Below are 13919 nucleotides of genomic sequence, written 5' to 3'. Positions count from 1 at the left end.
TCCAAGAAAGGGTTAGTCTGGTTTCCCTTCTACTGAGGATAGTTCCTGGCCACTAGACTCAGAGGCAATAGGATTGCTGGAGTTTTAGTACGATGCCTGGGCTCTGGCAGCCCTAACAAGCTGAACTCTGCCACTCAATAATCCTCGATAAGCTACTTAAAAAGAGAATAGTGAAAAAGCAGAGAAACACTGGAGAGATGGTTCAGCAGGTTCAGAACTCTCTTCCAGAGGACAGGAGTTGAATTCCCAGCAACCACATGTTGGGGGAGCTCACAACCATTTGTAACTAAGCTCCAAGGGTTCTAACCCCATCTCCTGGCCTCTTTGGGTACTCACACTCTCTCCCCTTTCTCACATCTTCCCTCCCCCCCTAAATAAATAACTTTTTTGGAGACAGGTTTTTTCTGTGTAACCCTGCCTATCCTGGAACTCACTCTGTAGACCAGGATGGCCTCAAACCCACAGAGATCCGCCTGCCTCTGCCTCCCAAGTGCTGGGATTAAGGCATGCACCACCACCTCCATGCTATAAATAAGTAAATTTTTTAACTTAGAAAAGTGGAGAAAGGAGATTTGTCTGAGGTGGCCATATGAAGAAGAGGTCCAGTGACAACCCCCTCCCCGCCCCCAGCTCATCTTTCAGGGTCCTGACCTGGGGTTTAGATTTAAATACAGGAGAGGGCAAGAGGTATGCCTACTAAGCAGTTCTGTCAGGGTGTGGTTTTGAACCACTGGTTCATTGACTCTGCTCCAGTCTGTCCTGTGAGGTGATCTGACAAATTGTCAGAACTCTGTGACATCTCTTCTTGGGAGACAAATTCTGGCTGGCACCAGGGAGAGCTTCATCTTTTTCTCTTCTCCAGTTTAAGATTCCTGGAGAAATTCCAAATCTTTGGGATCCAGTGTTTGAATAGTCTGATAGCCAAAGGAAAAGACATAAATATCTTTAGATAATTTTGTTGCTGGAGGGGCTGCATGTAAGACCCTGGGATGAGGTTTTCCATGCTGGGCCTTAGAATTCCAATCCCCCTTTTCATACTTACTGCCCCCAGCCTGGAATTCCAATGACCAGTGATCTCCTTTTTTTTTTCTGGACACAAGAACAACTGGGTTAGTTAAAGGCTCTCTTGAGACAGGTAGGGCCCAGGACTGAGAGCAGAAGGAACATAGACATTGACTTTCCAGAGACTAAGTCCCATTGCTGTTAACCATTACCCTATTGCTTCCTTGCAGCGTCTTCAAGGAGGCGTGACTCGGGAAGGGGCAGGTGGGAGGGTCAGCTGGTTATAATGAACCTTGTCCCTACTCTAAGTCCTGGGTCACTGATCCAACTATGGAGGCAACTGCAGGTAGGAGGTGGGGAGATATCCTTGAAAGGGGACTTTGGGCAGCAGCAGAGGGGACAGATTTGGAGTCTTTGGGTCTAAGACACACTTGATATTGGGGCTTGTAGCTCTGAGGCAATAGATAGAGCTAAAGAGGAGTGAGGTGAGTGTGTACGTCTATCTTCCTGGTTCACACCCTGTGCGGGTAGTCTCAGATTTATGTGCCACAGAACTGGGGAAGGGAAATAAGAGGGAGGTAACACTCCCGTGTGTGAAGATAGTGAAGCAGAATGGGAGGGGTCTGGGGTTCTCCTAAGCCCTTTCAGGTTTTTATCATGGAAGTTCCATCTCGGGGAGGAGTGTGTCTCTACTCTTACGTCTCCTTTGTCCAGCAGATCTTCGAGACACAGCTGCATTAACTCTGTAAGTTATAAGGGTTGAAGAAGAATCGAAGGTGTGTGTGGGACTCTCAGCTCTCATCAGCACCTCAAGTAGGACCTGGGACCCCAGTCCAGCAACGTACTCCTCTTACTTGCCTCTCTCTCCTGCCTCCTTACAGGAAGTTTAAGTTTAATCCAAGGCTGGGCATTGACAATCCTGTCCTCTCCCTGGCTGAAGACCAGGACCAGTCTGGTAACACCCTCACCCCTGGCAACCATTACCTTTCCCTAGAGACATTACAGTGCCACAGTCTCCTATCACCTTGGTAACCACTAACTGCCTCCCAGTGATATCAGTAACTAAGCAGAGGTAGAGGGAGGCAGCTCACCCTTTGTGTCAGCCACCTTGCCCATGAAGTGTCCATTCGGCTCTTAAGCCCACCCTCTCACTGTCTGGAAGCTATCCAGTGCTCTGATGGGACTCAGGGGCTACCAGTCATTTGATGGTCCTGTACTTGAACTGTGTCCCCTCCTTTTTTTTGCTGTCTACCTCCTCCTCTAGACCCCTGGAACCTGCGGCGGCCTCGCTTCTGTCTGTTGAGCAAAGAGGAGGAAAAGAGTTTTGGGTTCCATCTGCAGCAGCAGCTGGGCAAGGCTGACCATGTGGTGTGCAGGGTAGATCCAGGCTCTTCTGCCCAACGTCATGGTCTCCGGGAAGGAGACCGGATCCTAGCGGTGAACAATAAGAACGTGGAACACGAGGACTATGCGATGGTGAGGCTGGGCTGAGACTTCTTGTGGCACAAAGGAACACTCCATAGCACTTCTTTGCCTGGGCACTCTAATGCATTGGCCAAGCCTCACTCTCCCTAGTCCCCATGATTCGGAGGTACCCAGTTAGAGCGCTTTATAAAGACTCCTACAGAACTGATTTCTACAATGGAAATACAAATTCTAAGGGGGTCCTGGGATCCCACCAGGGGGCCAACCTCTCTCCCATGTCCTTTTATAGGTAGTACGCTGCATCCGGGCCAGCGGTCCCCGGGTCTTGCTGACAGTCTTAGCGCAACATGCACATGATGTGGTGCGCGCTCAGCAGGGGAGCGATGTCTTCTGTTGTCCTGCCCTAGGCCCAGAGGTCAGGCCCCGGTTGTGCCACATAGTAAAAGACGAAGGTGGCTTTGGTTTCAGCATCACCCATGGTGAGCTTAGGGCCAGATGGGATTGTCAGAGATGGGAAATTCAGACTCTGTTCCAGGCAAGGAGCAGACTGGGAGTTACTTTGTCTGCCTTTAGGAAATCGGGGCCCTTTCTGGCTGGTGCTCAGTTCAGGAGGAGCTGCTGAGAGAGCAGGAGTGCCCCCTGGGGCCCGGCTGTTAGAAGTGAATGGGGTCTGTGTGGAGAAGTTCACTTCCAACCAGCTCAGTAGGAAGGTAGGGCTTCCTGTGGCGGCTGCTACGTGAACCCCGCCTCCTGATCTGAGGGTCTGTATACGTCGCCCCTCTTTTTCTTTTCTCTACAGTTTGTGTGGGCCTGGGGGGAGGTGCTGAGGAGATATCTACCTCTCCATCCCCCCCATGGATGGTTCATGCTTCTACTCTTGCTGGGTCCCCACAGCTTTCGCAGAGTGGAGATCAGGTGACTCTGCTGGTGGCGGGGCCGGAGGTAGAGGAACAGTGTCATCAGCTGGGAATGCCTCTTGCTGCACCCCTGGCAGAGGGCTGGGCACTGCCTGCCAAGCCCCGGTGTCTAAACATAGAGAAAGGACCTCAAGGCTTTGGGTTCCTGCTCCGGGAGGAGAAGGGCCTGGATGGTCGCCTTGGTGAGTGGCAGCCCGAGGTGTGTGTGTGTGTGTGTGTGTGTGTGTGTGTGTGTGTGTGTGTGTGTGTAAGTGGGCCTTAGGATGGTCATATATATCCAGTTGCACTCTTCTCAGTGTCCCCGGGAGAGCATGGGGTGAGTCAGGGAGGAGAAGTGAATATGTCTATGTCCCAGGGCAGTTCTTGTGGGATGTGGACCCAGGACTGCCAGCTGACAAGGCTGGGATGAAGGCTGGAGACCGCCTGGTGGCTGTGGCTGGGGAAAGTGTGGACGGGCTGGGCCATGAGGAAACCGTGTCTAGGATCCGAGCACAGGGCTCTTGTGTCTCCCTTATTGTCGTTGATCCTGAGGCTGACCGCTTCTTCAGCATGGTGCGTAAGTGACAGGGTTAGGGAGGGGGTAGGGATGGAGCAGGGCTCAAGTGCCACAGGTTTGCTCTCTCTGCCCCCACTACCAGGTACGGCTGTCTCCTCTCCTCTTCTTGGAGAACACAGAGATTGCTGACTCCCCTCTGGCGGAAACCAAGGATCATCTAGTTGAAGATGCAGCTGAGCCTTCTGACACTGTTGGCTCCCGCCAATGCTTCTTGTACCCTGGGGCTGGAGGTGGCTATGGATTCAGACTCTGCTTCGTGGCCAGTGGGCCTTGTCTCTTCATCTCCCAGGTGACTGACGCCCCACCCACGTTGGCCTCTTTCCATCGTTCATCACCTACCTTCTGCTGCCCATCTACATGCCCAGCCTTAGAACACTTGACCAATGTTTCTGTGCCCCCCCAATACTGCCAGGTGACCCCAGGAGGCTCAGCTGCCCGAGCAGGGCTGCAAATGGGAGATGCAATTTTGGAGGTGAATGGATACCCTGTGGGTGGTGACAGTGACCTGGATAGGCTTCAGCAGCTGGCTGAGGCCGAGCCACCCCTCTGCTTGAAGCTGGCAGCTAGGAATCTGCAGGGCTTAGAAGCCTGGATTTCCTCCGAGTCTGGAAAGGTGAAGTCAAAGAAACAGATGGAGCTATGAAAAGGACAGAGAGGAGGGTTGCTGGGTGGAGCACTGTGGGATGTGTAGGGGGGAACTGTAGGTCGTAGGAGGTGGGGGCAGAGGATCCATCAAACAAGTCCCATTCCTGAGCAGTCACAACATGTTGTAGCAGGAAAATGAAACCTTCTGGTCCCAGGCTGACTCTGTCCTTCTCTCCTTGTAGGACTGGAGCCTGGCTGCAGAGCTGCTATAGGACATGCCTGCTTGGCACAGACTTGCCTAATGGCTTTCGTGCCCTTGCTCTGCACCCTGAGGTGGAGGGAGCCAGGAATGACCTCCCCAAATGGGAAGTGGGACTTGGAAAATTCAGACTCCAATGATCACATGACTGCTTGGGAGGCACCTACCTCCAGCAGAGGGGTGAGGACTCATGAGGGAGCCCAAGTTTCCACGGGATGTTTTGTAGAAGTTTTGAGGACCTGTGCTACAAAGATGAATTTCTTCTGCCCAAGAAGGTGATGCTGTGGAGCCATTTAGGATCAAAGCCATTGAGAACTTAGGCTAGCTATGACTCCAGTGTTAAATGGCATGAGAATTTGGAGATCAGCCATATTTTCCTTCTGTGGACATCTTAGAAACTTGGAGCCAGCAGGCAGATCTCTGTGACTTTGACAGGCAGATCTCTGTGACTTTGAGGACAGCCTGGTCTACAAGAGCTAGTTCCAGGACAGGCTCCAAAACTACACAGAAACCCTGTCTCATAAAACTAAAAAGAAAAAGAAACTTGGGAGCTGGTTCCTGGCCACTGTAATGTCCTATTACAGCCTTTCCCAGTGGGCCAGTGAGATGGCTCAGTTGGTAAAGGTGTTTGCTGCTAAGCCTGACAACCCAAGTTCAATCCTCAGAACCCTGTTGGTAGAAGGAGAGAACCAATTCCTGGGAGTTGTCCTCTAGCCTCTACGTGAACACCTTAGTATGCCACTGTCCAAATAAATAAATAAATAAATAAATACATACATACATACATACATACATACATATATATATATATATATATATATATATATATATATATGCAGTCTTTCCATGGACATCTGGCTTTGTGTTTTTCTTAGTGAGGATAAGCCATGGTAGTTTAAAGGAACCAAAGGTGCTCCAGGCTTAAGGGAATGGGATCTAGTTTCTGTAGGAGAGGGTTTAGAACCTTTTCCATTTCTTATTGTTCAGTGTTTAGAACAGTGGGACAATGGGGTTAACCCAGAATATAGATGTCCCCACGAGAGCTGTTCCTCAATGCTAAAGGCCACAATCCACACTTCTGATGAATTCTACTCCAAGTCGCTTTATTGCTAGGCCTCAGAAATTAGGGGCCAATGGCTTCAAAGTTCCAGGGGGTTGAGAGCAAACTGACGTAGTTGCTCCTTGTGCCTGGTGTGGAGTCTCAGCACAGCTGCATCCCACTGAGGCTTGGCAGCTCTCAGCTTGGCCAAGAGACAGTCCAGGCTGCCCTGTGAACAACAAGCTCTCAGTTCCCGGAGACAGGGAAGGGGGAATGTTGCCTTAGGTTGCCCAGCTTGGTTAGGAATAGTTCTTTGCCAATGGCTTCCCTTCCTTCCCTTTCCTTCCCTTCCCTTCCTTCCTTTCCCTTTCCTTCCCTTCTTCCTTTTCCTTTCCTTTCCTTTCCTTTCCTTCTCGTTTCCTTCCTTCCTTCCTTCCTTCCTTCCTTCCTTCTTTCCTTTCCTCCCTCCTTCCTTTCTTCTGTAAGATACCCTTGCTTTGTATCCTGGCTGGCTTTGAACTCAGAATTCTCCTGCCTCAGTTTCCCAAAGTACTGAATTGCAAGCATGAGCTACCTTTCCTGGCTGCCCATTATTCTCTCTCTCTTCAGCACTCAGGATGGAACTAAGGCCTCATACATGCTAGACAAGCACCCTGTCCACTGAGCTGTCCATCAAACCCTCTTTTTACCTTTTATTTTGAGGTGGAATCTCTTACTATACTGCCTAGACTGACCTTGAACTCTGTACCTAGGTTGGTCTTGATTGAACCTATGATCCTCCTGCCTCAGCCTCCTGAATAGTAGGATTACAAACCTGTGCTACTCCTTTTGTTCCCTGCTCCTCCTCCTCCCCATTCCTCTTCCTGCTCCCCTCCCCTCCCCTCTTTTGGGAAGGTTGAACCCATGGCCTTGCATACTAGTGAGAGCTCTACCATTGACCTATACTCACAGGCCCTGATTATTTTGGTCTAGGTCTCACTATGTAGCAGCTATATAGCAAGCACATTGTAGCCAGTGTTGACCTTGAACTTGAAATCTTCCTGCCTTAGCCACCCAAGTACTGGGATTATAAGTCACTGGCTCTGTCAATGGTTGTATCTTCTGTTTATACTTAGATGGCTCCCTTGGGTTGTGGGTCATCACACTAGTTGGGAGCATAGGGATGGAGGGTTATGGGATCCTGAGAAGATGGCTTCCAGGGGGTGGTGCTTACATGCAAGATTTCTTCATACTCGGCCTCCATGTTTGCCACGTGGGCACGAAGCTGAGACAGGGTTTCATCTTGCTCTCTGAGGGCTTGCTCAGCCTCTTCCCTTGCTGTCTTAGCCTCCTTTTGGCATGTTTCTAGGGTGCAGGGCAGAAAGATAAAGAGGACAGGATGGTGACACTACACCAAGAGCAGTAACCAACCTTGACAGAGTCATTACAGACTTTAGGGTCATCAACTTCCCCCAGGTCTATAAGGACTCACTGAGGTATGGCAGAGTGAGTAGAGGTCTTGAGACAGGAGACGGGTCCAAAGTCTGGTGATTGTTACATATACAGCATGGGACAAGTATCTCTGGGTCTCCATGACTTAAATGTTTGGCTTTGTTTTGTTTAAGACAGGGTCTTATGTAGCCCAGACTGGCCTTAAACTCCCCATGTAGCCAAGGACAACCTTGCACTCCAGATCGTCCTCCCTCTATCTCCCAGGGTTGGGATTATAGACTTGTGCCAACTAATGTGGTGCAGTTTCTCTATCTTTATACATATTTTTATTTTTAATTTTATATCTGGATTTTAAAAATAATTTTATTGGGATGGAGAGATGGCTCAGAGCACTGGCTGCTCTTCCAGAGGTTCTGAGTTGAACTCCTAGCACCCTCATGGTGGCTCACAACCATCTATAATGAGATCTGCTGCCCTCTTCTGGTGTGCAGGCATGCATGCAGGCAGAACACTATACTTAATAAATAAACTGTTAAAAAACTTTTATCCCTCCCCTCCCCCCCTCCCCATGTGTGTATATGTATGCAGGTGCCTGTGGAGGACAGATGAGGGCATTGGATTGGATCTCCTGAAACTGGAATTACAATGGTTGTAAGTCACCATGTGGGTGCTGGGAACAAAGCCAGGCCCTCAGGAAGAGCAGCCAGTGTTCATAATCATTGAACCCTTTCTCTAGCCCCTTCTTTATCTTTGGAGAGAAAATGATATACGTTCCTCTTGTTTGCTATGACTCTTAAATGTGAAAATGGATGACAAAACACCTAATGTAGCAGGTGTTCAATAAATGTTGAATTTTAATTTGAAAGAAGGCCAATGTTAGAGATGGAATCCCTGGCCTGTATAAGCAGTTCATGAATATTTATAGCGGAAACTGAAGATATTTTGGATGTGGTAGCTCACATCTGTAATCCTACAACTCAGGAGACTGAGGCTGGAGGATCACTGTGAGTTCGAGGCCACCTTGGGCTTTTTGAGGACTACAAAGAGTCAGGAGGGGATGGAGCAATGCCCAGTGTTTAAGAGCACCCAGGTTTTGTTCCCAGTGACTCAAAATCATCTTTAACTCCAGTTCCAGGGGATCTGATGCCCTCTTCTGACCTGTTTTCCTATTTAATTGGTATATTCACTGATTTAACAAGTAGTAATTTAAGGCCTTCTACCAGGTGCCCAAGTTTGAAGATACTAAAATAAATTAAGTCTACTGTTTTCTGTAGTTTGGTTGCAAAGGTCAGCTAAACTAACAAGAAATGTGTTTTGCTTAGGATGGACAAGGCAGTGAAGGGGGTAACTGCTGGGTTTGGGGAGATTAAGCAAAGGGGGAAAAGGGGTGAGAGTCCTACCTTTCCTTACTTCTATCTTGGAGGGCTTTTTATTTTATTTTTTTGAGTTATTTATTTTGTTATTTTATGTGTATGAGTGCTTTGCCTGCATGTATGTATGTGCATCCTGTGGGTGTCTGTGGAGGTCAGAAGAGGACTTTAATTAGATCCCCTATCACTTAGGTTACAGATGGTTTGTGAGCCACTATGAGGATGCTGGCTCAGGTTCTCTGTAAGAACAAGTGCTCTTAAGTACTGAGCAAACTCCCAGAGAGGCCAAGTCCAGCCCCTCACATAGGGGTTTGTGCCACTGAACTCTCAATTCAGAGAAAAGCTAGGGTGAAGGTGACCCTAGTTAAAATTCAACCAGAAGACTGTAGACAGCAAGTGAAGGACCTCCCAAGTCCACTCTTCCATGATTGTTTGTGAGCCTGGGGAATAAGAGTGAGCGATGGGGACTACCTAGCTGCTCCCGTAGGCTTCTCACTTCCTCCTCCAGCTGCTTGCTTCGGGTCCTCAACTCCTCTTGCAGGGCCCGGCGCTGGCGGCTCATCTCTGAGGTAGGAACCATAGGGATAGAGGCATGAAGAAAGGAAATGAGGTTGCATGTGGGGAAAAGTCTCACTCAAGGAACAGAACTAAGAAACTTGGGAGACCTTGAAAATTTGGGAGATTGGAAACCAGACGTCCCCCTACCCCACACATCAGCTTAAAAGTGGGGACCCTGGCCCTTCTTGCCACTTACTCCCAAAAATAAAGGTAAAGGGCCATGGCTACATTGTGTTTCACACAGATATCAAGCGTGCAGCATTAGACATTCTAGAATGTGGTAATCTGCATTCTGCCAGGGATCTGTCTTTGGTTCTCAGGACCCTGCCTATGCAGGGACAGCAGAGGGTAGGGTATGGCAGTTAGATTCCTCTTCATTTCCCTTCCTTGAATTCCCCAATTTTCATGGTTGTCCTCTTCCATGCCTTTGTCTCCTGCCCACCTGGCCAATCAAATCATACCTGCATAGACAGCATCCCTTTCACTTTGGGCCTTCTCCAGTTCAGCTTCTAGCCCTTGCAACCTCTGCTTCAGCCTCTCTTCAGAAGCCTTGGCTCTGCGGGTCTCATCCCTCTGGAGAGCTGTGGACAGTGTCAAGAGCCATGCTCAGGTCTGGCTGTGGGTCCTACAGAACCAATCACCATGGCCTCCATGAACTAAGTTCACCTCTGTGAACTTGGTGACAGGTGTCAATTTCGTATACTCTTTATTAGTTGCCCCAAAACCCATAGGGTTTTCATTCCTAAGTCAATAATCCCTCCATGTTCTGGCCACTATAAGACAATGGCTTCCCCAAGTTGCAGGTTAGCTCCATGGTAGACTACTTACCTATCATGAATGAAGTTGTGATTCTATTCCCAGCTGGGGGAAGGGGTGGGAGATAGCTTCTTTCATTGATCTTCACTGCCTAGCCCTTCCTCACAATCTTGCAAATAGATTAATGGCTATCTTGGTTTAGCCCTGCACACAGTTCAAACTTTCCAGTTCCCCAAGAACCCAGAAATGCCCTATGTTCCATACATTGGGTGGCTAGTTTATTGTCAACTTGACATAAGCTAGAGCCATTAGAGAAGAGGTAGCCTCAACTGAGAAAATGCTTCCATAAGATCAGGCTGTAGGCAAGATTTTAGGGCATTTTCTTAATTAGTGACTAATGGGGAGGGCCTACCCACTGTGGATGGTGCCACCACTGAGCTGGTGGTCCTGCGTTCTATAAGAAAGCAGGCTGAGCTGGGCATTGGTGGCGCACGCCTTAATCCCAGCACTCGGGAGGCAGAGGCAGGCGGATCTCTGTGAGTCCGAGGCCAGCCTGGTCTCCAGAGCGAGTGTCAGGATAGGCTCCAAAGCTACACAGAGAAACCCTGTCTCGAAAAACCGAAAAACAAAACAAAATAAAACAACAACAACAAAAAGGGAAGCAGGCTGAGCAAGCCATGTGAAGCAAGGCAGTAAGCAGCAACCCTTCATGACCTCTGTATCAGCTCCTGCCTCCAGGATCCTGCCCTACTCGGATTCCTATCCTGACTTTCTTCAATAATAAACAGTGATTTGGAAGCTTAAGCCAAATAAACCCTTTCCTCCCCAAGTTGATTTGGTCATGGTGTTTCATCACAGCAACGATGACCCTAACTAGGACTTCTATCTCTGCCATCTCCTGAGGCTTCAAACTTCTTACCCAAGTGGTCCTGAAGCAGCTCCTTCTCCAGCAGGACCATCCTATGCTTGGCCTCAGCCTCTGCATCTGTTCTGGCAAGACAATAGTCTCAGGTTATCCTTCTCTCGGCCTCACCCCAGTGCTGCTCTGCACCTGCACTTCTTCCTTCGTGATGGAGGAAGATAGCTGGATGAGGGAGGCCCAATGGCAAATCTGACAAATTTACGGCTGAGTGGCAGAGTCTTCACCCACCATGTGCACGGTGGGTGCTCAAAATAAGGGTGAAAAATATGATGAGGGCAAAGAACTAGATGGGGCTCCAGGGGGAATTTGGGAAGGAGGCATTCTCCACTTCCTCAGCCCCATGGAATCTGGACGCAAGGATCTGCAGAGGAGGGCCAGGAAGCTTCACCCTAGCCAAGTGTGGTAGCAACGCCTGTAATCCTGTCACTATGAAGACTGGGGCAGCCTGGGTCCCATAGTGACCCTGTGTCAAAAGAACAAAAGACAAAACCAAAACAAACCCACTCCATTTGTTGCCCAGAGGGCTGGATTCCCTCCGAGGACCTTTGTGTCACAGACACGCCCTGTGACTCACCAGGACTTGATTTTTTTTTCTTCTTCTGTGCCCCAGTTTTTCTCCCCTTTCCTTTGGTTTTAGGTGGCATCCTTGCTGCCCTGGGGGAGGGAAGACCTTCTGTGTAGGTCTGCATACAGAAATGCTCTCCTGACTCCTAGAGGTAGGGGTCTTGGGGCAGTCAGAATTCTAGTCTTCCAGTGTATCTTACACTTTCTAGAAGCTTTGGTTCTTGGTCTCCTGGGAACCCCAGGCAAGGCTGGGAGGTAGAGCAATTCTATGGGCAGCAGACAGCCCTTTTAGAGAAGATAAATCTCTGGACCTGGTCCCTTCTGTCTCCCCAACATGCTTATTCTTCCCCTTCCTACCTGGAGGACCTTCTCTTGCTTGAGTGCTGTCTCCCTGGGGAATAACACTCCTTGGGAAAGATAGAGTCCCAAGCAGATTGAGCCTAGGGAGGAAGGAGCCTGGGTCCTGGGAGCCAATCCAGGCTGAAAAACTTCCCCAAGAGGCAGGACCAAGAACTGGGATGTTGGGTTTCTGGAGACTGCCTGCTGCCCAGGCAACCGGGAAACACTGTGTTCATAGGCAGGTAGAATGGGCTAAATTGACTCACACAAAGGTCCTGTGTAGGTAGATTCCCCTCCTACCCGCAAAGAAAAGGTCTTGGAGCTGAATAGCTATTATTCATGTCTACACAGGCACTGCCTATCATCTGGAGACTTTGCAGTCTAGAAATCTAGAAGCATCCAGTGTGAGAGGCTAGTGCTTTACAGATGGAGAAGAAAGGCAGGGAAAGTAGCCATTGCAGGTACTTTATATCCCGAGGTCTCATGAACACAGTGACATGATTTGCTTTAGAACTTGAGGTCTACTTCAGAAATGCTATCTGTGGCTTGTGCAGGAAACACGTGCTGGCACAGGTAGTTGAGAGTTTTCCACTTAAGAGAAATGAGAACAGAGAAGAGCTGTGGACTTGGGGATGCTGACCCAGAAAGGAGGCCACAAATTAGGCAGAGTTGCGAACTGAGCTACTTAATTTTGCTCAGCTTGGATTTCTTGGTGTATAAGTTTTGTAGTTCCCTCCTGGAGTCCAGTTGTAGAGAGGGAGGAGGGATGAGCAAAGGGGTCAAGACCATGCTGGGGAAACTCACAGAAACAGCTGACCTGAGCAAGTGGGAACACACGGACCCCAGTCTGACATCTGGGGAACCAGCATAGGACCCAACCAGGCCCCCTGAAGATAGGTGTCAGTTGGGAGGCCAGGGCAGTCTATGGGGCCTCTGGCAGTGGAACCGGTATTTATCCTAGTGCACAGACTTTGGGAGCCCATTCCCTATGGAGGGATACTCTCTCAGCCTAGATACATGGGGGAGGGCCTAGGCCTTGCCCCAAATGATGTGACAGACTTTGATGATCCCCCTGGGAAGGCTTTACCCTCCCTGGGGAGTGGACGGCAGTGGGAATGGGATGGGGGTGGGTGGGCATGGGAAGACAGGACCGAGATTGCTATGTAAAATAAGGATATATATATATATATATATTATATATATATATATATAATATATATATATATACTCAGTGGTGTGTTTCTAGGACTTCTTTCTCTCCCGCTCAACAATTGTCTCACTCTCCCTATTTCTCTGTGAGGTTACTCTGCAGACAGGGTGTTTAGAAGCCCCCAAGCTCTCTGCAGCATAGAGTTGGTTAGTGCTCCCTCTAGTGGACTTGCTTTGACCAGAGTCTCCTAAATTTTGCAGTTTAGTATTTCTTGCACAATATGGGGGAGATTCTCTTTGGGGGATGCCTTCTAGCATCTTGCATATGATTTAAAAAATTGATTGTGGGTAGAGAGTGTGATGGGGTAGCTTGCTATTGCCCCCTCCATCTGGGAGGGCTCCATCCTGGAACCGGGCCATTACTGGGCATCACAATGGCATCATACATAGAATGGAACAGTAAGCCTTCCTTCTTCCCTGTGGATTATGGGATCTACAGACTCTTTTTGGGCACTTCTGTCTATTCCAGAATTTTGGTCAACTGCATATTATCAGAAGCAAATCTGCAGAAACAGGTATAAGACGTGGGAGGAAGATCTCTCACCTGTGAAGAAGAAGCAGAAGGTCAATGAGTGTTTATTTAACCCCATGGCACTTTAGAGATCTTAGAAAAGATTTTTAATTTTAATTTTTCATTTCGCTATATGTGTGTGGGTTTGTGCATGTGAGTGCAGTACCCAAAGAGGCTGGAAGAGAGCATTGGAGCACCTAGAGTTGGCCTTACAGGCTGCTGTGGGCAGTCCATCAGTATGGTTGGTGCTAGGAACCAAAGTCGGGGTCTCTGCATGAGCAGTGCTTGCTCTTAACTGCTGGACCATGTCTCCAGCCATCACTCTGTACATTTTGTAGAGGGAAGAGAGGAGTCAGACTTGCCTCTATGGTGCTTACAACCCATGGAACTTGGGGCTGGTGAGCCTTGTGCACACTTCCCAGATATAGAGGACATCTTTCTTCTCACTTTCCACCATGTTTTTATTTATTCTTCCT

General features: G+C 48.9%; 2 protein-coding genes across 3 annotated transcripts; one reads left to right on the top strand and one right to left on the bottom strand.

Annotated features, from left to right (window-relative positions):
- Positions 1–1332: 1332 nt before the first annotated feature.
- Pdzd3 (PDZ domain containing 3) lies at positions 1333–5535 on the top strand. The gene is made up of 11 exons (XM_027411916.2): positions 1333–1348; positions 1720–1747; positions 1884–1957; positions 2267–2478; positions 2717–2906; positions 3001–3137; positions 3322–3526; positions 3700–3896; positions 3983–4189; positions 4313–4513; positions 4728–5535. The coding sequence occupies exons 1-11, from the start codon at positions 1333–1335 to the stop codon at positions 4755–4757; spliced, it is 1497 nt and encodes a 498-aa protein (XP_027267717.1). The 3' UTR covers positions 4758–5535.
- A 291-nt stretch (positions 5536–5826) lies between these two features.
- Ccdc153 (coiled-coil domain containing 153) lies at positions 5827–12493 on the bottom strand. 2 transcript variants are annotated; one of them, XM_027411913.2, is made up of 7 exons: positions 11742–12493; positions 11395–11474; positions 10818–10883; positions 9604–9723; positions 9056–9148; positions 6997–7127; positions 5827–6012 (listed from the first exon to the last, which is right to left on the bottom strand). In XM_027411913.2, exons 2-7 carry the CDS (start codon positions 11462–11464, stop codon positions 5884–5886), a joined length of 609 nt encoding a protein of 202 aa, XP_027267714.1. In that variant the 5' UTR covers positions 11465–11474; positions 11742–12493; the 3' UTR covers positions 5827–5883. The 2 variants fall into 2 exon arrangements, with proteins under 2 accessions (XP_027267714.1, XP_035299492.1); XM_035443601.1 differs by lacking the exons at positions 11395–11474; positions 11742–12493 and adding an exon at positions 11325–11368 and having other exon boundaries at positions 10818–10888.
- Between the last annotated feature and the right edge of the window lie 1426 nt (positions 12494–13919).

Source organism: Cricetulus griseus, chromosome 4 (genome assembly GCF_003668045.3).
Source record: "Cricetulus griseus strain 17A/GY chromosome 4, alternate assembly CriGri-PICRH-1.0, whole genome shotgun sequence".
Lineage (NCBI taxonomy): Eukaryota > Metazoa > Chordata > Mammalia > Rodentia > Cricetidae > Cricetulus > Cricetulus griseus.
Note: the sequence above shows the minus strand (reverse complement) of the source record. Positions and strands in the feature narration are given on the sequence as shown.

Coding starts and splice junctions, on each gene's coding strand:
- Ccdc153 (XM_027411913.2), bottom strand. CDS start 11,464: ATGCCACCTAAAACCAAAGGAAAGGGGAGAAAAACTGGGGCACAGAAG. Junction 10,884..11,394: donor GAAAAAAAAATCAAGTCCTG/GTGAGTCACAGG, acceptor TTGCCAGAACAG/ATGCAGAGGCTGAGGCCAAG. Junction 9,724..10,817: donor GCTGCTTCAGGACCACTTGG/GTAAGAAGTTTG, acceptor CACTGTCCACAG/CTCTCCAGAGGGATGAGACC.
- Pdzd3 (XM_027411916.2), top strand. Junction 1,748..1,883: donor GACACAGCTGCATTAACTCT/GTAAGTTATAAG, acceptor GCCTCCTTACAG/GAAGTTTAAGTTTAATCCAA. Junction 3,138..3,321: donor CCAACCAGCTCAGTAGGAAG/GTAGGGCTTCCT, acceptor GGGTCCCCACAG/CTTTCGCAGAGTGGAGATCA.